The 23,283-nt window shown below is 46.7% G+C and overlaps 1 protein-coding gene across 1 annotated transcript in view; it reads left to right on the plus strand.

Moving 5' to 3' along the window:
* The window catches only part of ANO4 (anoctamin 4), a 189,506-nt gene that overhangs the window by 125,932 nt on the left and 40,291 nt on the right, over nt 1-23,283 (plus strand). The window contains exons 12-16 of the mRNA XM_065408353.1: nt 8,900-9,034; nt 10,001-10,097; nt 10,670-10,730; nt 14,788-14,870; nt 18,529-18,669. Of these exons, the coding sequence (XP_065264425.1) occupies nt 8,900-9,034; nt 10,001-10,097; nt 10,670-10,730; nt 14,788-14,870; nt 18,529-18,669 (517 nt within the window). The remainder of the gene's footprint in view (nt 1-8,899; nt 9,035-10,000; nt 10,098-10,669; nt 10,731-14,787; nt 14,871-18,528; nt 18,670-23,283) is intronic.

A 23,283-nucleotide genomic window follows, 5' to 3' on the forward strand; every position in this document is an offset into this window, starting at 1 on the left:
GTGCTAAAGGCAGACTTTGCTTATTCTTTTATAAGGCATTATCATTCTAAACACTAACAGGCTACAAAATATGTGTGTTGTTGCTAAATATCTAGGGTGAAAACTTGGCCCCTCTGAAAGTCAGTTGTAGGTCTGCCACTGACTTCAGTCCGGCCCGGTTTCACCTCCACGTACAGGGGTCCTGGAAGGCTGATTTTCCTACTGGGATAAAGTTAAGGTTGTGGCATGTTGTCTGTAGTGTTGTGGTTGTGCTAATAGTGACGTGTGGGTCTCTGGACGGAAGCAAGAGTATTGGCTATTTGATGCCTTCACTTTTCATTTCCTTGCTTTTGAGGTTTTGTTTTAGGGAATGTTTTCTGTACAGTGACCTTATCAGATACACAGCATGTTTGTTAGTATATGATCTGGAAAATGGGGTGAAACATGAGATGGCAAAATTTGCAGAAGACACAATGTTATTGAGGTGAATCAAAACAAGCGAAGACTGAATAACTTCAGAGGGACCTACCAAAGCTACATGAATGAGCAGCGTGATGGTAGATGAAAGTCGGTGTTGACAAATGCATGGTAATGCACATTGGAAGGAATAATTTCAACTACCCATATACATTACTGAGTACTAAATATACTGTAACCGCTCAGATAAAAGACCACACTGTGGGCAGCTCAATGAAAATCTCTGGTCAATGTGTAGTGACAGTCAAAAATAGGAAACAAAGCGTAGCTAAGCTCATGCTTGGTGCAGCTGATGGGAAGAGAAAGGTAAATGTGTCTCTAAGCCACCTTTGTCTCCTGGGACTGACTAGGGTCCAAACCAGCCCCCAGTGTAAATTAGAACAGAGCTGCTCTAACTGCTGCCAGCTATAATGGTCCCCTAGGGATCATTCTGTTGGTCTGGGATAACTAGAGTACATTTCCATAGCACTCATCACAATAGTGTGTAAGCAGAGATTTAGCTGATATATTTGTAGAATGAAAATACTGAACTACTGATCATTGCATATAAAATATGGGCCTGTAGCGAGGCGGCCTGGTTCCCCACCGCCCCAGAGGAGGACGAGCCCCTCCGGACGCCAAAGTGGGCGGAGCCAGTGGAGCTTGCGCCCGCCCCCCAGAGGTCAGGGCGCAGGACAGGAAGTACAAAAGCCCAACCCCAGAGCTCACTAGAGGCCCGGCCGCCGGAGAAGCCAGATGCCTGTGGCCTAGCTCCCGGTTGGGAGTCTCCTGCAGTTTGCGGCCGACTCAAGGACTGGCCAGACGCCAACCAGACCCTGGAGAAGCTGGTAAACCTGCCCGTGGCAAGTTACCCAGAGGAGCTGCCAAGCCTACTGCTCGCCGGGTACCCAGAGGAGCCCATGGTGCTTGATTCCTTGGAAGACTCCGTCCAGACGCAGGTACCTCTAGAGGGGGAGGTAGGAAGTAGCCTGGGGGCAGCCGACCCTAGTCTGGCAGCAGCACACCCAGAGCCAATGTCCGTGTGTTGCGGTCAGGCAGGGCCGGCTTTAGGGCGATTCAGCCGATTCCCCGGAATCGGGCCCCGCGCCCCTAAGAGGGCCCCGCAACGTCCCAAAGGAGCTGCCACCGAAGTCCCGGCGCTGTCTTCGGCGGCAGCTCAATCGCTACCGCAGAGGAAAGTCCCTCCACCGAAGTGCCGCCAAAGGCACCGGCAGCCAATTGAGCTGCCACCGAAGTCCCAGCACTGTCGGCGGCGGCAGCTCAATCGTTGCCGCTGTCTTCAGCGGCATTTCTGCGGAGGGTCATTCCTCCACGGCAGCGATTGAGCTGCCACCGAAGACAGCGGCGGGACTTCAGTGGCAGCTCCTTCGAATCGGGCCCCGCGGTGCCTAAAGCCGGCCCTGCAGTCAGGATCCCCACTGATGCAGCAGTGGGTCTTCTGCCGCTGCTAAGGCCCCGGGCTGGGACGCAGTGGAGTGGGAGGGCCTGCGTCCCTCCTGCCACCCAACGTGCAGGTGGCAGTCTCCCCCTCTCCCAGGTCCTTCGGAGCCAGGACCTGGGCCTCCTAAACTTATTTGTCTGCTCAGCCCCTGCCTGAGGGCCTGAGTCACTGACACTCTACTGTCCTGCCCTGACCCAGGGCCTGGGCCTGCTGTTCTAAAACTGTTTGCTCAGCCCCTACCTGAGCACCTGAGCCACTGACTCTCTACTGTCCCGCCCTGACCCAGGGCCTGGGCCTGTTATTGAACTGTTTGCTCAGCCCCTGCCTGAGGGCCTGAGCTACTGACTGTTTGCCGCACAGACAGGCTAATTCCCTAACTCACCTGACCTAAGTAGCGAGGCGACCGGGTTCCCCGCCACCCCGGAGGGGGACGAGCCCCAGCCAAACCCCTACAGGGCCTGATTCCGATCTTACTCTCAGTGCAGTACATGGAGTTATCACAGTGTAAAACATGTGAGTGCGAAAAGAAAGATGCCATTTATCTGTATCTAAATCAGTATGTATCAAAGCAATGGCAGAACAGAGTGCTCTTTAAAAGATAAGTGTTCACAAGTGGCCTCAGTTGTCTCCTTCCTACATTGCAGAAGTTTAGATTGCCAGTGGCAGCACCTATTCATTTTGCCATTTAATGCACAAATTAAAACTGAGATCAGCCTTGGTATCAGAAGAAACTGTTGGCTTGATCTCTGGATCGTAAGAGGAGCCCTGCATTTTGCAACCAGCAGATATAAAGGGTTCAAATAGGGAAAAGACATTGTTTGTCAGGAACGATTTTCAGTTAAGGGAGCGGAAAGAGAGAACATCCATGCTGGAGTGTGAAAAGCATCATAATACAAGAGAAATCTTATCTGCGGGGGTCAGAGTTGCTGGGTGAGCTATGCCTTAGACCTCTTTTTGTCCCTCTCAAGTGCACCCTTCAGGTGAAACAAGCCTGGCTTCCTGCACCTCACTCTGGGTGGAACCCCCATGCAGTTTAATCACTCTCAGCCTGGATCTCTGGGCTGCAACCCCCTCCCCCCCCCCCCCCGCCCTTTTACCAACCATGTTAACCCAACAGGCTCAACTGCGTTTGGCACCTGTCATCCCTTTTTCTCAGGGAACCGGTGACTGATTAATGTGGCTCAAAAGCAGCTTCTTCACAACCAAGTTAGTACTTAATTGCAATAGGAAACACCCTCTTTTTCTAAAGTCTGTATCACAACAAAGAATCCTGCATGCATATTTCCTACCTAACCTTAATCTATCCATCGCTCAGGTAGGTCCAGCATATTCCCATCTCTGGGTTGGCAGTGACAGCCTCCTTGCTGCACTCCTTGTGGCGTTCCTTCGCCGTGTGTCTCAGTCAGTCTGCTGACAACTCACTCACCCTCTCCTCTTTCCTGAGGCCAGCATCTTTAAGGTTTAGGAGCCCCTTTGATCCTTGGTTTTGGTCTGGGAAGAATACACCACAGCAGACTAGCTGCAGGCAGGGGATATCCCTAATGAATAGCTTTCCGATTGTTCCCCAAGGAGTCTTATCTTTGTCATTGTTTCATTTCCTGTTGGTTCTCCCTTAAGGGTTTCCTGTGACTTAACTCCTGGCAGCAAGCAGATTAATATCGAACACATAACCTGAGGAACATAAAAATACTACACGTAACTCCCTCATTCACCACAGAAGACTGTCTTTAATACTTTGCTTCACTACTTTGAATTATATACATCGGTAAAAATAGGTGCTGATGCAAATAATCTCATAAAATGGAAATTTTCTTTCTCAGTGGAGCAGACAGATAGTCAGCCAAAAAATTAGGCCACAGGGTTCACTCATGCAGCTAAGTCAGGCATCTGAAACTCATGTCAGTGTGTCTTTGTACAGCGAGACTTGCTACCCTTGTCAGAATTGACCGTGTTACTGGCATATTTCTGTCTCTTTAGCCAGAAGAATTGTGGGCTCTGTTGAATGACAGAGGAATAAAAGCAATATGACAGCATTTGGCCTTTGGTATAGTGAAGCTGAGTCTGAATGATGATAATCAGTGTAGATCAATCTTCACATTGCTTTAAAAATACAAAATATCATTTTAACTCAGACAGATGGATTGCTCCAACTGGAAACTCTTTGACATGCATTTTAAAATTGATGATTTCATTCATTCCAGGCCAAGTGTTGTTCACTCTCTTTCTCTCTCCTCCACTGCCTCTCACCCAAGAAACAACCTGGGTGTTTTCTTCCTTACTGTAAAAGGCTGACCAAGAATGTTTTCAGGTAGTCTAAAGGCAACAACACCGTTTGGTTTCACTCTTTGACCCTAGCAGTCAGATGCAAATCATGTAAAACCAATCTGATAGCTTTCTTTGATAGGATGACGAGTCTTGTGGATAAGGGAGAAGCGGTGGATGTGGTATACCTAGACTTTAGTAAGGCATTTGATACGGTCTCGCATGATATTCTTATCGATAAACTAGGCAAATATAACTTAGATGGGGCTACTATAAGGTGGGTGTATAACTGGCTGGATAACCGTACTCAGAGGGTAGTTATTAATGGTTCCCAATCCTGCTGGAAAGGTATAACGAGTGGGGTTCCGCAGGGGGCTGTTTTGGGACTGGCTCTGTTCAAAATCTTCATCAACGACTTAGATATTGGCATAGAAAGTATGCATATTAAGTTTGCAGATGATACCAAACTGGGAGGGATTGCAACTGCTTTGGAGGATAGGGTCAACATTCAAAATGATCTGGACAAATTGGAGAAATGGTCTGAGGTAAACAGGATGAAGTTTAATAAAGACAAATGCAAAGTACTTCACTTAGGAAGGAACAATCAGTTTCATACATACAGAATGGGAAGAGATTGTCTAGGAAGGAGAATGGCAAAAAGGGATGTAGGGGTTATAGTGGACCACAAGCTAAATATGAGTCAACAGTGTGATGCTGTTGCAAAAAAAGCAAACATGATTCTGGGATGCATTAACAGGTGTGTTGTGAGCAAGACACGAGAAGTCATTCTTCCGCTCTACTCTGCGCAGGTTAGGCCTCAACTGGAGTATTGTGTCCAGTTCTGGGCACTGCATTTCAAGAAAGATGTGGAGAAATTGGAGAGGGTCCAGAGAAGAGCAACAAAAATGATTAAAGGTCTAGAGAACATGACCTATGAAGGAAGGCTGAAAGAATTGGGTTTGTTTAGTTTGGAAAAGAGAAGACTGAGAGGGGACATGATAGCAGTTTTCAGGTATCTAAAAGGGTGTCATAAGGAGGTGGGAGAAAACTTGTTTAGCTTAGCCTCTAAGGATAGAACAAGAAGCAATGGGCTTAAACTGCAGCAAGGGAGGTTTAGGTTGGACATTAGGAAAAAGTTCCTAACTGTCAGGGTGGTTAAACACTGGAATAAACTGCCTAGGGAGGTTGTGGAATCTCCATCTCTGGAGATATTTAAGAGTAGGTTAGATAAATGTCTATCAGGGATGGTAAAGAAAGTATTTGGTCCTGCCATGAGGGCAGGGGACTGGACTCGATGACCTCTCGAGGTCCCTTCCAGTCCTAGAGTCTATGAATCTATGAATCTATGCTACAATATTAGCATAACAAGTTGTGCTGATGTAAAACATATTTAAACGGACCTGACACCCAGCTGTGATTTGACCCTAAAGTTTCTGAAGCACAGGATGGTTATATTTCCTCATTCCTTAAAATGAATCTGGAGAATGATCTTTTAAACTGTTCATCATTATTGTTATTGTGATTATTATTATTATTATTATTGATTGATTTATAAAGCATCAGACGTCATGATCAGGGTGCGGTACGCTTTCAGTCCATGTTGGAATTGTGGAATAAATTTTCTAGAGACTCTGGTAAGAGAAGTTCCAAACAGAAATAAGAAAGCAAGGTAGAAGAATGCTCTCTGATTCATCAATTCTTCTTCGGGTGATTGCACATATGCATTCCACTCTTGGTGTCAGTGCACCCAGCACATGGCCATTGGGAACTTTTTCCTTCAGAGGTACCCATTGGCCGGTTCAAGCTCCCCCTGCTACCATGTGCCACTGTGTGCAGGTATAAAGGGCAGAGCTGCATCTAGTCCTCCTCAATTCCTTCTTACCACCCATGATGGTCGTTGGAACTCTGTACTATACTGGTCTGTGTGTGTGTGTGTGTGTGTGTGTGTGTGTGTGTGTGTGTGTGTGTGTGTGTGTGTGTGTTCTCCATTTGGCGTTTAGTCCATTCACAGTACCAAGGTATGTCCCAGTCACTGGATTTCAAGCCGTGTGCTTTTTGCGCCAAACCTGTGCCAGTGAGTGACCTGCCCAATAGCTGCCTGAAGTGCTTTGGGGAAGCACACGTGAAGGACCGGTGACAGATTTGCAGGGAGTTCAAACTTAGGACAAAGAAGGATAGGGAGGCTAGGCTGAAATTCCTGTGATGGAGACCACCATCGGAGCCAACCCAGTCTGACTCGGTGCTGAGTGTTGCAGCTTCAGTGAGAAGTGCCAGTGTTGTCTTCCCTACAGGAGTCTGGTCTCTCGGCACCACTGCCACTTCTGCCAGTGATTCAAGTTTCAGTACCGCAGGTGGCCCCTCATTACCATCCAAGGGGAAACCTGCTATGATGGCATCACTCCATCCATCACTAGACTCTCAGCACAGGACCCTGGCACTGACTGGATCAGCCCTGCCATGGTCAGATGAGGGGAATTCTCACTGTCAGACTTGGAGGTGGGATCTTACCTATCACAACCCCACAGCAGGACTGGTCTCTGCACAGATCCTATCTTCCCATCTATCACCATGACCCTTCAATGGGACCTGCCTCAAGAATGTGGCTGGGACAATGGAACTCTGCCTCATATTGGTGGCCATTCTGGAGTCCTTGGGCATTTCCCCCAGCTTCCAGATCTTCCCTACACAGTGCGTACTCAGTGCCCTCAACTATCAGGGCTGAGTCTACTCACTGAGTGGCTCCGTCCCCAGAGTCTAGCAACAGGGTCAGTGTGTTCCTGTTATCTTTGGGGAATTTGCTGGTATCGAGGTGTTCTGGTATCATCCTTCTGGAATGTGCTTGCATGAGTGCTCTTTGCCCAGCACCTCTTAGGAATATGTGTTTTTGCAATATCAGCCCTGTGCTTGCCAAATTCTGTGAACAGGGCCTGCCTCTTGCTCACAACCTGACTTTGCTTCATATCAGCAAAGTTTTGACCACTACTTTAGTTCAGGCCTCTGATACAAGGGCTTATGTCTCAGGCTCTCTTCCTACTACACCAGACACTTTCATAAATCTTCCCAGTTGTTCGTAGCAGTGGCAGAGAGAGTAAGAGGTTAGTCCCCCCCACCCTGAGAATTTATTCCTGGATTGCATTTTGCATACTCATGTGCTATGACTTGGCTAATGTCTAGGGTTGCCAGGCATCTGGTTTTCAACTGGAATACCTGGTTGAAAAGGGACCCTGGTGGCTCCCTGCCTGCCCTAGCTCTGCACGGCTCCCAGAAGTGACCACCAGGTCCCTGTAGCCCCTAGACACATGGATGGCCAGGGAGGCTCCGTGCGCTGCCCCTGCCCCGAGGACCGGCTCCGCAGCTCCCATTGGCCGGGAACCACAACTAATGGGAGCTGCAGGGGCGGCACTAGTGGGCGTGAGGAGCCTCCTTGGCTGCCCAGGGGCTGCAGGAACCTGGCAGCCACTTCCTGGGAGCCGCAGTAAGTGTCGCTGGGACCCCGCACCCCAACCCTCTGCCCCAGCCCAGAGTCCCCTCCCGCAACCAAATTCCCTCCTGGAGCCCGCACTCCCCCAACCCCCTGGCCCAGCCCCTGCCTGCACCCGAACCCCCTGCCCCAGCCCGGTGAAAGTGAGTGAGGGTGGGGGAGAGCGAGCGAGCGATGGAGAGAGTGGGGATGGAGTGAGTGGAGGCAGGGCCTCGGGGAAGGGGCAGGGCAGGGGGCTGGGCAGGGGTGTTCGGTTTTGTATGATTAGAAAGTTGGCAACCCTACTAATGTCGCTGCATCCAACAGTGTCATAGCTGATTCAACGAGGTCACAATTAGCCTCTGTGGCCTTTCTGGCAGAAGTTCCAATTGCAGACATTTGTAGAGTGGCAATCTTGTTCTTGGTCCACATACTTGCTTCCCACAATGCTCTGGCTCAAGACTCCAGAGATGCTGCTAGAGTGGGATGAGTTGTTCTTTACTCTTTATTGAAATAGATTCCAATCCTGCCTCCTGTCTTGTGGCTTGTGAGTCATCAAGAGAGGAATGCACACGTGCAATCATTCAACGAAGAAAAAACAGTTACTAACCTGTTCCGTAACTGATGCTCTTTGAGATGTGTTGCACATGCCCATTTTACGACCTGCCCACCTACCCCTCTCCATCAGAGTTATGGCAAGAAGGAACTGAGGGGAGGCTAGGGTTGGCTCTGCCCCTTCTTTATGCCTGAACACAGTGGCATGCAGCAGCAGGGGGAGCTCGAACTGCCCAACAGGTACCATTGAGGGGAAAAGTTTCCTACAGCCATGCACTGGGCACACCAACACCAAGAATGGAATGGACACGTGCAACACTTCCTGAAGAACAACAGTTATGGAACAGGTTAGTAACTGTGTTTTTCTTGGAAATGCTCTGGGTCCAGTGTAACTACATCAATTTCAAGAGTTACTCAGGAAACACTCCTGTATAACGGAGAGCAGCATTTGGCCTTTTGTTTCCTGGACATACAGAACCAATTACCAAATTTTCAAAAACGTTCAACATCCAGTACTGCTGCCCTCGATGGGAGTTGTTGACTGTGCAGCGTTTTTGAAGAACATGCAGGCACCTAAGTATGGATTTAGGCTCCTGTTTTAGAAAATCTTAGCCCCAATTTCTTCCCTCAAATATGACTTAAAGCTTCCTTTTCTGTTAGCAAACAATGCTAAATAAAACCTACAGAAACTGGCAGGTAACTTGACTCTGTTGTGTTTTAAACAGGCGGTATTTTGGTGAGAAAATTGGCTTGTACTTTGCCTGGTTAGGCTGGTACACAGGAATGCTCTTCCCAGCTGCCTTCATTGGATTGTTTGTCTTTTTGTATGGAGTCACAACACTGAACCACTGCCAAGTCAGGTAAAGTGAGCACTTTTATCAGTGAAGTTACCCGTATTTGTACATGTTTGGGGTTGTTCTGTATAATTTGGTTCTGTTTAATTTCTTATTTTAAAATTCACCATATGGTATCAAGTCTTTAACAAAAACAACGTAAACACATAGGGCAAGATTGTGCCCGGCTTTCACAAGGTAGTGGAGAACGTGCATCAAGTCTCCCTTGTCTTGAGCTCTGGTACATGGGCTGGATATCATGTGGTCCCCTGAGTGTATGGACTATGTAAAGCTAGGGGTGCTGCCCAAGCTAGCGTCTCACAGTGACGGGGAGCGGGGTGGAGCCGTGGCTTTCTGGATGGCGGGAAGAGGGGAGAGGAAATGTCACTCTCCAAGGAGAGTGTGCTTCCCAAAGCTCCAGATGGCACTTTTCAGGCATTGTGCCACCTAGAGCTCCTCTGGAGGTTTTACAACTCCACACTGCTTCACAGCCTGAGGCAGTGCCTGAAAGAGTCCCTTGAAATTAACAAAATTCCCTTTAATCCGTACTCACCATATTCCTATCTCCTTCTGTTGGAGATCTCTCTTGGCTCAGGGACAATTTAGAAATGGTAAAGTGCTAATAACTCATCCTGTCTATCCTGCCAGCCACTGCAGGACTATTCTCTACATGTTGTCTAGTCCTTTTTGATTTTGCTCTTTTTTAAAAAAAAACAAAAGGACATGCCATCTAAAGATTTCAAAGTGCATGTGTTTTCTTGAGAAAGGCATTATTCATATATGAAGTTGAGAAGACCTACACAGTCATAGAGTACATATCTCAAAGTGTTGTAGACAGCAAGCACATACTGACATCACTAACAGAAAGCACTAGAAATGTATGATACAAGAAATGTAATTCACCATCTGTGATTTCAGAGAAATATATTGGTCCATTTTAAGAATGATAATTGTGTATGAAAGTATCAACCATTATCTTCTCTCTTTTTCCAGTAAAGAAGTCTGTCAAGCTACAGATATTATAATGTGTCCAATATGTGATAAATACTGTCCCTTCATGAGGTTGTCAGACAGCTGTGTTTATGCCAAGGTACATTTAAACTATCCAAATAGAAAATGTTTATTCTTTCTCAGTATTTTGTGAATATCTTTAATAAACTTGGTTAAATAAAAAAAGTTCCAAGTGACGGAGCAAATTCAGTTCCTTCACTTCAATGAACCCACTTATACTATGATGGAATTTGGTCTTTAGAACTTATTTACACGTATTATGCAATTGCACTTGATATATTCAGCAGTCACAAAAATTATGTCCTAGCACGTGAAACAGCACTTATGAACCATCTTGTGTGCATAGCTTCTCAAAACACATTACCTTGGGTTGAAAAGGATGAACTACCCCAGAAGTTATAAGTCTATACAAGAGATAACTGTTCAGCTGATATGGGCCTTGATCCTGAGAGGTGCTAAGCACCTGTAACTCCCATGCAAGCACCATTCAGGGTAAGGCCCACAGAGAGGATGTTGGTCTTCAGGACAGCCAGTCTAGCGGCTCTCATGAGCACCACCCATTTTTATCTTTATCTTTTTTAACAAAACAGAATACATTGTGAATAGAACCTTCAAATAATGAATTCATCAGGTTATTGGTCTCATTCACAGGTAACTCACCTTTTTGACAATGGAGCTACTGTCTTTTTTGCTGTTTTCATGGCAGTGTGGGGTAAGTCTTTCTTCGGATTTGTGTAATATTTAGTACGTTTTCCTTTAAATGTATGGTGTGAGATAGGACCCTTTAAACTCCAGCATGCCTAGTTTCAGATGCTGAAATGCAGAGTATCGGCTTGACTCTTCCCAATCAAGTCTTTTCTTGTTCAGTGAAAATGTGGAGGGAAAGGGTAAGAATTCATATTTTTAATGTTCAGTTTCTGGACATTTTAATTTTAAAAATGGATCAAATAAGCAGTATCCAGGTGGACATTTATATACTGGTGGAAAAACTAGAATTTTAAAATGTGTTGATATTGAGTTAAGTTCTAGAGTCTTTATTCAACCAGTCTTTATTCAGTCATTCTTCAGGCCTTGTCTTTTCCGGGAAAAGGCATCATGTTATATCCAAGCATAAGTGCTGGAACTAGGAGTTTGGGGGGTGCTGCAGCGCCCCCTGACTTGAAGTGGTTTCTATTATATACAGGAATTACAGTTTGGTTCAAGGCTGTAAGCACCCCCACTATACAAATTGTTCCAGCGTCCCTGTATCCAAGAAAAATTCTCAGATATATGGGATGCTTTCTTGAAGTATATGAATGATCCTATTAAATACATGGGCCACCCCTCGCTAGGCACGTAGATAGGTGGTACCCCCTCCCGTTGCTAGTACTGCCATGGCTATGGTTTATTTTTAGTGCACTAGATCTATCAGAGCTAGAGTGGGTAGGTCTCCTCAAGCTGGGAATTACATCCCTAGCTTGAAGTGTAGACATACCCTCAGAGACACAGAATTTTTCTGGGGAGGATATTCTCACCCAGGCTTACCAAATCTCAGAAATGGACGAATACTTTTTCCTATCAAGCATCTGGGCTTGATTTTCAAAGGTGCAGAACATTTGCAGTTCCCATTGACTTCACTTGGAGTAATGAGTGCTTAGCACTTGTGAAAGCCAAGCCCTACATTTTCAAGTTTGTTGTTTTAGAGGAAAAGACCTAAATGTCATCCCTTATGCCAAAAGATGTATTGTGCTTAGTGGAAACATTAGTACAGCCTCTAGGGAGGAATGTCACTAATTTTCTTTTGCCTAGACTAGTTCTTGCTAAAGATACAATAGCTGTTGGCTAAGGATCAAGTTATGAGAAACCTCCATCCTCTACTTCACACACTCACACACACATATACACACAGACATGTTCACGCTTTATACAGACTTGTGATAAAAATTGATGTTTGTCAATAAATTAAGCAATAAACAAGTTATTTTAAGGTCATGTAACATTATAGCACTTGCTTATTTGACATGGAGGGGGAGAATATTACAATGATTTTGTTGTCCAGCTTTGTTTGAAGCTCAACACCAAGTTGTATCATTCTTCAATCTGTGCTATTATGCAGAGGCAGTCATTCTGAATGCTTCGCCAGAGAAGCAACTGAATGATTTTAATTTATATGCCTACCACTTCCTTTCTCCACAGTTTTTTCAGGAGGCTAAGAGACACTAGAAAAGTCCTAATTATAATTCCTCCTTGACTACACGGAAGCATGTTTTCTCTGATAAAGGAATTAACACTGGAACAGTTGCTGAAATGCAAAGTTTAAAGAACAGAAACCAGTGGAACTATTTAGTATTTTTATTAGCAATAAGAAATGCCAATATACTCCTCAGAACATAAAACATTCTCCTCCTTCTGCTCTCAAAGGGGGCAGAATCTGAGGAGGTTCTTTAACATAATCCACGAGTATGTAGTGTATTCAAGAAGGTTAGAAGGAATGAGAGTATTCATCAATGCTCTGAAATAAAGTAGCGTAAGAAAAGAGAGATGAACAATAGGTCATTAACCACTAGAGGAAGCCAGCCTCGCAACTATAAAAGGTCACAAGTTAGACAGAAAGTGCTCAAGGAAGTCCTGTCGAGGGGGGTGTTTTGTAGAAGGTTGCTGTTAGGTTGAATCTCAAGACAGATTGAAAAGAGAGCAAACAGTAGTGTAGCAGAACTATACTAAAGTATGTCTGTAAGTTCTGAACTTCAGAGCTTTCCAAGAATTTTGTTTGAGCATATGGGATAAATGTACATTTTGAAATATCCTAACAGAAGTACTGCAAGTATGACGGAATAATGTTATATGCAGTGTTGTCATACCTGTGTTGGTTCCACGATATTAGGAAGACATGGTGGGTGAGGCAATATCTTTTATTGGACCAACTTCTGTTGGTGAGAGAGACAAGCTGTTGAGCTTACACAGAGCTCTTCTGCAGGTCTGTGGAAGCTCTGTGTAACCTTGAAAGCTTGTCTCACCAACAGAAATTGGTCCAATAAAAGATATTACCTCACCCACCTTGACTCTCTAGAATGATGTTATACTGTCTTGTTCAGAAATGAATGCTGAATACATGACCAAGGATATTAGAGATGATCTGACTAGAAAGGAAGCAGGGGGGTTTCAAAATTTGATACTTTTAGAAGCTCTCAGTATTACAGAAATGCAGTGAGATGAGCTATCAACAGCATATGATATAATAGTCAATGGTGGAAAGAAGGGCTACTGACCTCAGTAGAAAAAGAAGAGTGTAATACAATAAAAGGAAATAGAATATTGGCGATCATAGTGGTGAATACTGAAAAAATGAAAAATAGTACCAGAAAGAAACTTCAAGAGCCATAGGCAGAGATATTAACTGTGGATTTTTTTCCCCACTGTGTACTTTAAAAATAAGAGGGGAAAACAATTTGATTCATCTTGGATTAGCCTCAAAAGTTCAGAAAATTGGACTGAAAATCTCACAAGATTTCTAATACAGTGTGCCTTTGTGAGAAGGAGATGTGAGGACAGTAGTCATTCTCACTGTACTTTGCCACTGAGCCTGAAAATGTAGAGAAGTGGGAGCGGGGAAAAGAGAGATCCAAGCTGACGTGGTAGTAACTAAAAGTCATTACTTTCTGACGGCTGATTTCTAGTCTATGTGAAATGAGTTGATGCTCTGAATCCAGTTACTAGGAAACAAAACTATCACCTGTGTGCATCACAAAAACCACCATAATAATTGGGATTCTTGTTGGCGGTAGGCAGACTAAGGACTGAATCGTCATGGAGAATGAACTGCATTCATGCGCACTAAGGTGATCCCTCTAGGACAAGACTTGAGGCACATTGTCCGGCTTGCATAGTCACTGCTGGGAGCATCCCTGCCCTGGTCTGTGAATAAACAGAGGTTTTCTGTTTCCAGGGCTATCAATCTGGCACCTCTCGTGACCACTAAGGGCCAGATCCAAAGCCCACTGAAGTCAGTGAATGACTCCCATGGATTTCAGTGGCTTACGTGTAAATAAATAATGTGTTTATAAACAGTGCCAGTTTAATTCTCCAAGACATGGATTATGATCAATTGACTAAATACTTCCTGATCTTTCCTGCCAATATAAAACACGGTGGCAAGCACAACCACTTTTCTGAATACTATTGTGCAGTGAGTGCTATACTTATGCTATACTCCAGTGAGTTATGTAATTGTGCTTCATATGAAAAAAATTAACTCCGTTATCAATGCCAGAAACATCTGTTCCTGTATTTTAAAGGCACCAGTCTCCTCAGCAGCTCTGTACTGAATTGCATGTGCGCTGGAATCTGATTAGAAACTTCTTTGCTTCCTCTAGATACTGATTCCTGTGTATTTTAAATAGTCTTCTGATAAGGCAAGCTACCTTTTTCATCTACACTGTTCCCAAGAAACCTTTGTCTTTGTCATTGGTCTATCTAAATTTAGCTAAAATGACTCACAGGAACCATTTCATTCTTTTCAATCTGTAGCTCATTTGATTGCAAATTAAACATGTTCAATTAGCACTAAATGAAATCGCCAAAGCTTCAACCATGTCTGACACAAGCCAAAGCAGAAAGCAACACCTTTTTAATGCAGTTTTGATCATCAGAAAGATTTGCTGTTCAAACAAGTCCATTTATGCAAACCAATGAAAATAATGTAACAGCTTCATTTAACAATAATGCTAGTAGTTAACTTATTTTCTTCATTTGGAAATGATCTTGCGATTTCTTTTTTCTATTTGCTCCAGCAACTGTTTTCCTGGAGTTTTGGAAAAGAAGACGAGCAGTAATTGCTTATGACTGGGACTTGATAGACTGGGAAGAAGAAGAGGTTTGTAGATAATTTACTACTTTAATCTTGCATATAAAAGGTTCTGGTTAAAAATCAGCAACCAATTTTTCCTTTAGTTTTATTATCAATTTCTCTTTCACATCAGAAGCTAGAAAATAAATCTTATAATTGATCTTTATGCCAGGACGAGCATTTTCTCCCAAGATGCTTCATCTAGAGCTGTGAAGAAACTTGCTGCAGGCCAAATTGTGCTCTCATTTTTCACCAATGTAAATACAAACTAACTTCACTGAAGTTTGGGGGCATTCTCTGGGTTTATGCCAATGCAGATTCGAAAAGGATCTGGCCTCCCATTGTGGTAGAACTAGCAACAATCACACTAAAAGAATCTTTCAGCATGATTTAATTTTTTTAAAAGCAATTACTTTAGTCCATAGAAAGTCAGATTTAAAAAAATGCAAAAGGTTGACCTTCTTGCCTGCCCTTGAATAACTATACATCAACATCAAGATGAGTTTCCTAAGGTGTTGCTTTGGATAGCTGCTAAGAATACTGATGGGGAACCTCAAAGGTTTTCACAGCTCCCAGAAGTCTGGCTGCCCATTGTATTATTGCCCAAAAGGCTTGCAGGGAAGCAGCTAAATTCACCCAATGCCCAGTGGAGGAAAATGCACTAGGAGAGGAGGCTGGGGAGGTGAAAAATAGCCACAACCTCCCTTCTGCTGTGGCTGCCACACAGGCATGCAGGGCTCTGATGGGAATGGAACTAGGGGGGCTCACTATTCAGGACGCTAGGAACCTGCAAGGTGGATTTGGAACCCCTGCATGGCCTGGAGCATTGCTGCTCCGGGTTTCCTTGCTCCCAGGCATGTAGGATTCTTTTGTGGGCAGAGTTAGAGAATGGCAGGCGGAGCTATGTTCCTTTCCTCCACGAGGGGTTCATTGCCCTTGTGGGAGGGCTACAATAGTCATCAGGCTGCATTAATGGTCACAGTGGCTTCACGGCTATTCTGCTGCCTGTGGGAAAGAATTCCTTCCCCAGGGTCACTGTAGATTTTCCCAGCACAGAACCAGACTTCTCAGCCTACGGACAGAAATTGTCTCTTTGGGAAGAGGCCACATGATGTTACATTTGCTTATTTGCTGACAAGATGGGTTTTCTTTAACACTGATGGTGAAGGAAATAAGTGAAAAAAACAAAGGAAAACAAATGGCTGCTTCGGGCCAAGTGGAGAGCCCCTGTGGAATCCCAGAGTATAAAGGGGCTGCTAAAGAACTTAAAACAGACTCCTGGGCAGCAGGGAGCTTCACTGGCAGTGCACACATGCTGTCAGACCAATCCCAGGATTGCTTTGGGACTGTTATCAATGTGTCTAGAGCAGGGGTGGGCAACCTGTGGCCCATCAGGGTAATCTGATCACGGGCCATGAGACATTTTGCTGACATTGACCATCTGCAGGCACTACCCCCCGCACCTCCCAGTGGCCGCGGTTCACTGCTCCAGGCCAATGGGAGCTGCTGGAAGCGACGGCCAGTACGTCCCTCGGCCCGTGCCGGTCAAACCTGCAGACGCGGCAGGTAAACAGACCGGTCTGGCCCGCCAGGGACTTTCCCTACACAAGCGGTGGAACAAGTTTGGGAACCACTGGTCTAGAGGATAGTTCGGTCATGGATTTACTGGAGACTCACTAGTGAAAGGTGAGTCATAGTGAGAGTGGCCTCAAATGGTGCTGTTAAGACTTAAGATTTAATTAGAACTAAGCTGTATTGGTCTTGCCTAGGTTGCCAACCCTCCAGGATTGGCCTGGAGTCTCCCAGAATCAGCATTGATCTCCCGGTGACTATTGAAAGCAATCCAGGAGATTTGAATAGGGTATTTTAAGAAAATGACATTACATCATGTTGGGGGGAAAAAATCTCCCAGAATAGCTTCAGTCAGCATTGGCAACCCTAGTCTTGCCTCCTACTGGTTAGAAGCCCACATAGATTAGGAGCACAGAAAAGCTGCTGCTGCTGCTAACAGATATTGGACATTAGGCACTCAAGAGGCTGAAGTGCTGAATTTTGATTTGAGGGGTCCAGATTCAAACCCATCAGGGGTGGAGTCCTCACAATGAAAAGACACTTAAAGAAACTAACAAAACATTGTAACAAAAGTTCAAACTGCCTTTCCATGAGCTCTGGTACCCCAGTATTGGTCGTTGGTGCATTTCTTACACATGCAGCCCCTTTACAGTTTAACCTGCCTGGATTTGGGATTGGGATTTACTTAGCATTATGGATGTCAGTGGGGCAGCCAGGCCAAATCTGAGTGAGTGGCATTGCGACCTGGTGTATGGAGCTGGTTGCAGGGAGCAAGGAATCAGGACAGGAGCCATCGCTGCTGGGTGAGTGGGGGCATGTTTGCTCTCCAACCCCTGCCTTCCCGAGCCTCCCCAACTGTCTGGGGCTGGAGGAGGGGGCAGAGCTGGGAGACAGAGAGCAAGGAGGCTGGGGGGAGCTGAGCAGGGGGCTTGGAGGCTGGGAAGGGGAATAGGGGTACTCTCCTATTATGTAGCCTCCTTGCTGGGAGGGGGCATCTGTGTTGTTTTGTGTCTATTTCAGTTAGGACCAACCCCTTCCCGCAAAGGATCTTTGAGAGGATAAGGCCAGGTCTACACTATAAACTTACATCAGCATAACTACATTGATCAGGGGTGTGAAAAATTCACTCCCCTGAGAAATGCGGTTATACCAACCTAGCCACCAGTATAGACAGTGCTGTGTCAGCAGGAGGGCTTCTCCTGTCATCATAGCTACCGCCTCTTGTGGAGGTGGACTAACTACGCCAACAGGAGAAGCTCTCCCATTGGCATAGCAAGGTGGCACAGCTGCACCACTGCAAGAACAGACCTGCCCTAATTCTCTCCCAGGACAGAGACAACCTGGAGGGCTGGTTTGTGTTTTCTTTTGTTTTGCCGTGCCTGTCTTCCACTGTCACTTAAAGGAGTCAGACTACAGGGGGATAGCCGCATCCTATTGGAATTCCCTATCCCCAAGAGGGGGCAGAGCTGGGAGAGCAAGAGCAAGGGGGCTGGCGGGAGCCACTTAATGCAGCTGGAAATGAGGGCCAAAGAGAATGTTGCCTGAGTAAGGGGTGAATAAATTCTGCTAATCAGAGCAGCTTTAAATACTGCCCTATATCTAACTTTCCCCACATTCCGAGATAAATCAGTAATAATGAGGAGCAAGATACTTTTTCAAACAGTGAGGAACCTCTCGCTAAAACTGGGAGGGTACACAAGTATCTAGCAAGCAGTTTTATTTACAAGTGAGTTTGGAAAAAGGATTAAGGGCAATTTTATTCCTGCTTTGCTGAATTGCTACCGTCTACTATCAAAATCCTAGAAAATTTCCTGGTGTCATCTTTGAAACAATATTGTTTACAGATATACATTTTCAAACACTCTTGTTTATGATAGTAACTAACTGGGGAGTTTGTTAAATTTTATGGATGTAATTCTGTGAATTTAGATGCCTTTTTCTTACAGTGATCTGTTTTCCTCATTAAGAGCTGCTGATTTCCCAACTGATTTCCTGATTTAAGTGTCTGGCACTTCACTTATGTATTACTAGAAATAATTTTATGAAAAAAGTGATCTGAAATTTGACCTTGCTTAACTGGACTGTACGTAAAAATTGCTCATCTCTTTTTTAGGAAGAAATACGTCCCCAGTTTGAAGCAAAATACTCCAAGAAAGAACGGATGAATCCCATATCTGGAAAACCAGAGCCTTATCAAGCATTTGCAGATAAATGCAGCAGACTTATTGTTTCTGCATCTGGAATATTTTTTATGGTTTGAGAATGCTAATTTCCTTTCCAGTTACAAGAAGGAAAAGTTTAGTTTAAAAATGGCAAACAGAGTAGAAATTTTGGAAAACAGATAATTTGGTTAGTCTGAATACAGAGGGTGGAATTATAGTTTATACTCTGGTTTAAAGATTGTACTGTCTATTACAACCAGGGTTGAGGCCCCCCACCCCTCGCTCCCCTTGTGGATGGTTACCAGTCTGCTGTACTGAACACAACCTTTGGATCCCATGTGCTTCTAGCCAGCTGGGTCTGGACAGAGTCAAGACACTGTTTCTACTTTGGGCTTCTCAGGCACACTCCTCAGGTGCAGACTCCCTGTCTGGTCCCCTTCCTGGGGATGTGGGACTCCACATCCAACTGCCCTTAGCCCTGAAACTAGTGCTGTCCCTCAGCAGCAACTTATGCATGTCCCACTTCCACCGCCCCGAATTGCACCTCCATGAGCACTCCAGTTTTAACTCTTTAGGGATACATAGCAGATAAAGTCAGGAACACCAGCTTTGCAAAGGAACTTCTTAAATATGCACACTTTACTCTTAGCAGAGGAGAGTACAGATCTAGGCAAAACAACGAACACCTGAACACAACTCCTCTCCCCCAACCCCCACCCCTGGGTTCTTCACTTTTGAGAGCCCTTTGGTTTTTGGTCAGTGTCCATAGGGGAAGGCCTCTGTTCCCCTTTCTCCAGATGTGTGTCTCGTCTCATTCTAGTATTGGAACAATTCCCCTTTCTAAAGAGCATTTCACTTTCAAAAGCAATTTCTAGTGCCTTTTTCTGTTTCTGTTCTTCTGCTGGGATTTTCCATGCTGGCAGAGAGTTGTTAAAAATCAATGGCTCTACCAATAACAACCAGGATAGAACTATTCAGTGTTGAGGCCTCTTGGTGGTCCTGTTGCAGTTTCCCAGACACACACTGTTCCTGCCACAACATTAGGGTTACCATATTTCCACAAGCAAAAAAGAGGACACGGGGGGGGGGAGGAGCCCCGCCCCTGCCCCGCCCCTGCCCCGCCCATCCACTCCCTGATTGCCCCCCTCAGAACCCCCAACCCCCCCGCTCCTTGTCCCCTGACTGCCCCCTCCTGGGACCCCTGCCACTAATTGCCCCCTAGGACCCTACCCCCTATCTAAGCCGCCCTGCTTCTTGTCCCCTGACTGCCCCTTCCTGAGAACCCCCTACGACCCTACCTGTCCCCTGACTACCCCGACCCTTATCCACACCCCCACCCCATATTCACACCCCCGCCCCCAGACAGACCCCCGGGGACTCCCATGCCCTATCCAACTGCTCCCCGCCCCCTGACAGGACCCCCAGAAATCCTGACCCATCCAATCCCCTCTGCTACCTGCCTGCCTCAAACCCTCTCCACACCCCTACCCCCTGACAGCCCCCCCAGAACCCCAGACCCATCTAACCCCCCCTGCTCCCTGTCCCTGACTGTCCCAACCCCTCTCCACACCCCTGCCCCCGACAGCCCCCCCAGAACCCCCGACCTATCTAACCCCCCCACTCCCTGTCCCTGACTGTCCCAACCCCTCTCCACACCCCTGCCCCCCTGACAGCCCCCCCCCAACTCCCGACCCATCCAACCCCCCCCCCCCCCCCGGTCCCCTGACCAGGGCCATCTTTAAAGAGCCCAGGAATCGGGCTGCGCTCCGATCGGAGTTCCGGCCGGGGTTGCGGGGCTTGGGGCTGGGCCGGAGGTGCTCGGCCGGGGCTGGGCTGGCGCGCTCGGCCGGAACCAGAGCCGGCGCTGCTGGGGCCCGAGCCGGCCCGGAGCCGCCGGGGCCGGCGCTGCTGGGGCCCGAGCCGCCGGAGCCGGGGCCGGCACTGCTGGGGCCCGAGCCGGGCCCGAGCCGCCGGAGCCGGGGCCGGCGCTGCTGGGGCCCGAGCCGGGCCCGAGCCGCCGGAGCCGGGGCCGGCGCTGCTGGGGCCCGAGCCGGGCCCGAGCCGGGGGTGCTCGGCCGCCGCCGGGCCGCCGCCCTGGGGCCGGAACTGGGGCTGCCGCTGCTGGGGCCCGAGTTGGGCCGGGCCGGCGCTGCTGGGGCCCGAGCCGGGCCGGGCCGGGAGTGCTCAGCCGGTGCCGGGCTGCTGCCCTGGGGCCGGAACTGGGGCTGTCGCTGCTGGGGCCCGAGCCGGGCCGGGCTGACGCTGCTGGGGCCCGAGCCGGGCCGGGATGGGGCGGGGGTGCTCGGCCGGCGCCGGGCCACCGCCCAGGGGCCGGAACCGGAGCCATCGCCCTGGGGCCGGAACCGGGGCCGGAGCTGCTGGGGCCCGAGCTGGGCCGGGGCCGCCGGGCGCCGCTCGGCCAGGGCTGCGCCTCCCCGGAGCTCTCCTCCTCCCGTCCCCCCCGCCCCAGCTTACCTCCTGCTGCCTCCCGCTTGCCCCTGCTTCTTTTCAGACTTCCCGCAAAGATCTGATTCGCGGGAAGCAGGGGAGGGGGAGGAGCAGGTGGGCGGAGCGTTCAGGGGAGTGGAGGAGGGGGAAGACAGCTGCGGGGCCGGACAGCGTGGTAAGGCTGCAGGGGATGGGGGGAGCTGGGAAGCAGCTTTGGGTGCCCAGCGGCGCTTGGCCGCCGCTTTTCTGTCTATAAATAGCCGACGGGGGGGAAATCCCGGACATTTTTAGATTTTTAAAAATCCCCCCCGGACGGCTATTTATAGACCGAAAAGCCGGACATGTCCGGGGAAATCCGGACATATGGTAGCCCTACACAACATCGAGGTTCTAAACCACAATGAAGGTTACAATCAGAAATGCTATTCATAAAACAAAAGGGAATTCATCAATTGACATACACACACACACACCATCACACAATCTTTCAGTAAAAAATACCCATGTTTTAAAAACATAAAAGAGGATTTGTTTTAATTCATGCTAATCATCATTGTTAATCTGGAGTAGCTCCATTGACTTCAGTAGAGTTACTATGGATTTACACTGGTAGAACTGGGATCAGAATCTGTGTGGTATCCAGCAAGCCTACAGCCAGAGGGACACTCAGGGAACTCATTCACAATGAAAATGTGGACTCATTCACAATGATTTAATTACTGCCTTACAATCAATAAATAAAAACAGGGCAAATCTCAAAGTCCTCACTCAAGTTTTGCTTGATCCTTATTCATGCAGCATCCCACTGACTTCAGTGAGAGTTCTGTTGTAGTAAAACTGAGGTTCAAATCCCTGAAGTCAAAAGGAGTTTTCCTGTGTGACAACTTGAAAATCAGGTCCATTGGCTCTCGTACAGTAACTAGTTCAAATTTATCTTCTGAAGTACACGTTTTTTCAGTTTTTGGGGGGGGGGGTTTCCCCATGGAATTGGCTTGTATAAGAATTTACTAAGGTTGCCTACTGAAAAATGTCATTAGGAAGGCCTGTTCTGCTGAGATGATTATTTAATGTGATTGGTACTCACTAGGATAACTATTCATTTTTATTATTATTAATTATACTTGTCACTTATATGGGACTTTACAAACTAACTTCTTTATGAACTTCAAAGTTCATGACAGGTACTAATTAATCTGTTCAATGTAGGTAAGTAAGTATCAATGTCACTATTTTTTAGGTGAGGAAACAGAAGCAGGGAAGTTAAATGATTTGTACAAGACCATCAGTCAGTATCAGAGCTGAGTCCCTGGTCCCCCTGTTCAGACCCCGTGCTCATACCATGCTAACCACTTCATTACATAGCAAAGTAAAAAAGTATGTAATTAGGGCTTGGCAAATGATTAGGGTGGAAATCAGAACCAGGTCTACTCATGTTTGCTGAACCTAACCTTTGAGTTCAACAAATACCTTTTAGGTGTTGGCATCATGAAATTGTGGTGCTAGGAAAACCCACCCTCTGAGATTGGAACTTGGGAAGCAGAGAGCAACAAGCATCTTCCTGTGCCTGGCCATATGCTCCTGTACCCGTTGCATGGGTCGGATTTGGGATTCACCAAAATATTGTGTTCATTCAGCAGCCGAACAGGGGTGCTGGAACAATTTTTATAGTGGGGGTCCTGAAGGCGGAAACCACGTGTTTGGATTGTTACTATTACTTCAAGCCAGCTAGTTCCAGCACCTATGCAGCCAAAGCCAAATTTCTCCAAATTGGCCCAACTGTATTTATAGAAAGCACTTTGACTATAAATTATGACTGTTCCTGGCTCTCGCAGAGTGGCCTGTTGGTGACCTTGAGGAACTCTTCATCTCTCTGTGTGCCAATTTCCCCATCTACAAAATGGACATAATGGTACTTACTTTATAAAGTGCTTTAAGTTCAGTGGGGAAAAGTGCTATGTAAGCTCTAGGTATTCTGATATTCGCCAAAACCAGGAACTGTGTAGAATGTATTGTACGTTGATTTTTTATTTTCTCCATCGGCTTCATTAGCAGAAAATCACCTCTACTTTTCTAACAAAGGCAATGTCTTAAACCTTTTACGATTCCCACCCTTGAAAACTGCTTATAATATGCTCCAATGTCAAACTCAAACTTTCAGCATTTATAAATGATTATCACTGTGATAGCTAAACACTGCATGTAAATTGATTAAAAAACAAGACAAAACAGGAAGCCTGCCTCAGGCTAATAAGTGAGTT

This window comes from Emys orbicularis, chromosome 1 (assembly GCF_028017835.1).
Source record: "Emys orbicularis isolate rEmyOrb1 chromosome 1, rEmyOrb1.hap1, whole genome shotgun sequence".
NCBI lineage: Eukaryota > Metazoa > Chordata > Testudines > Emydidae > Emys > Emys orbicularis.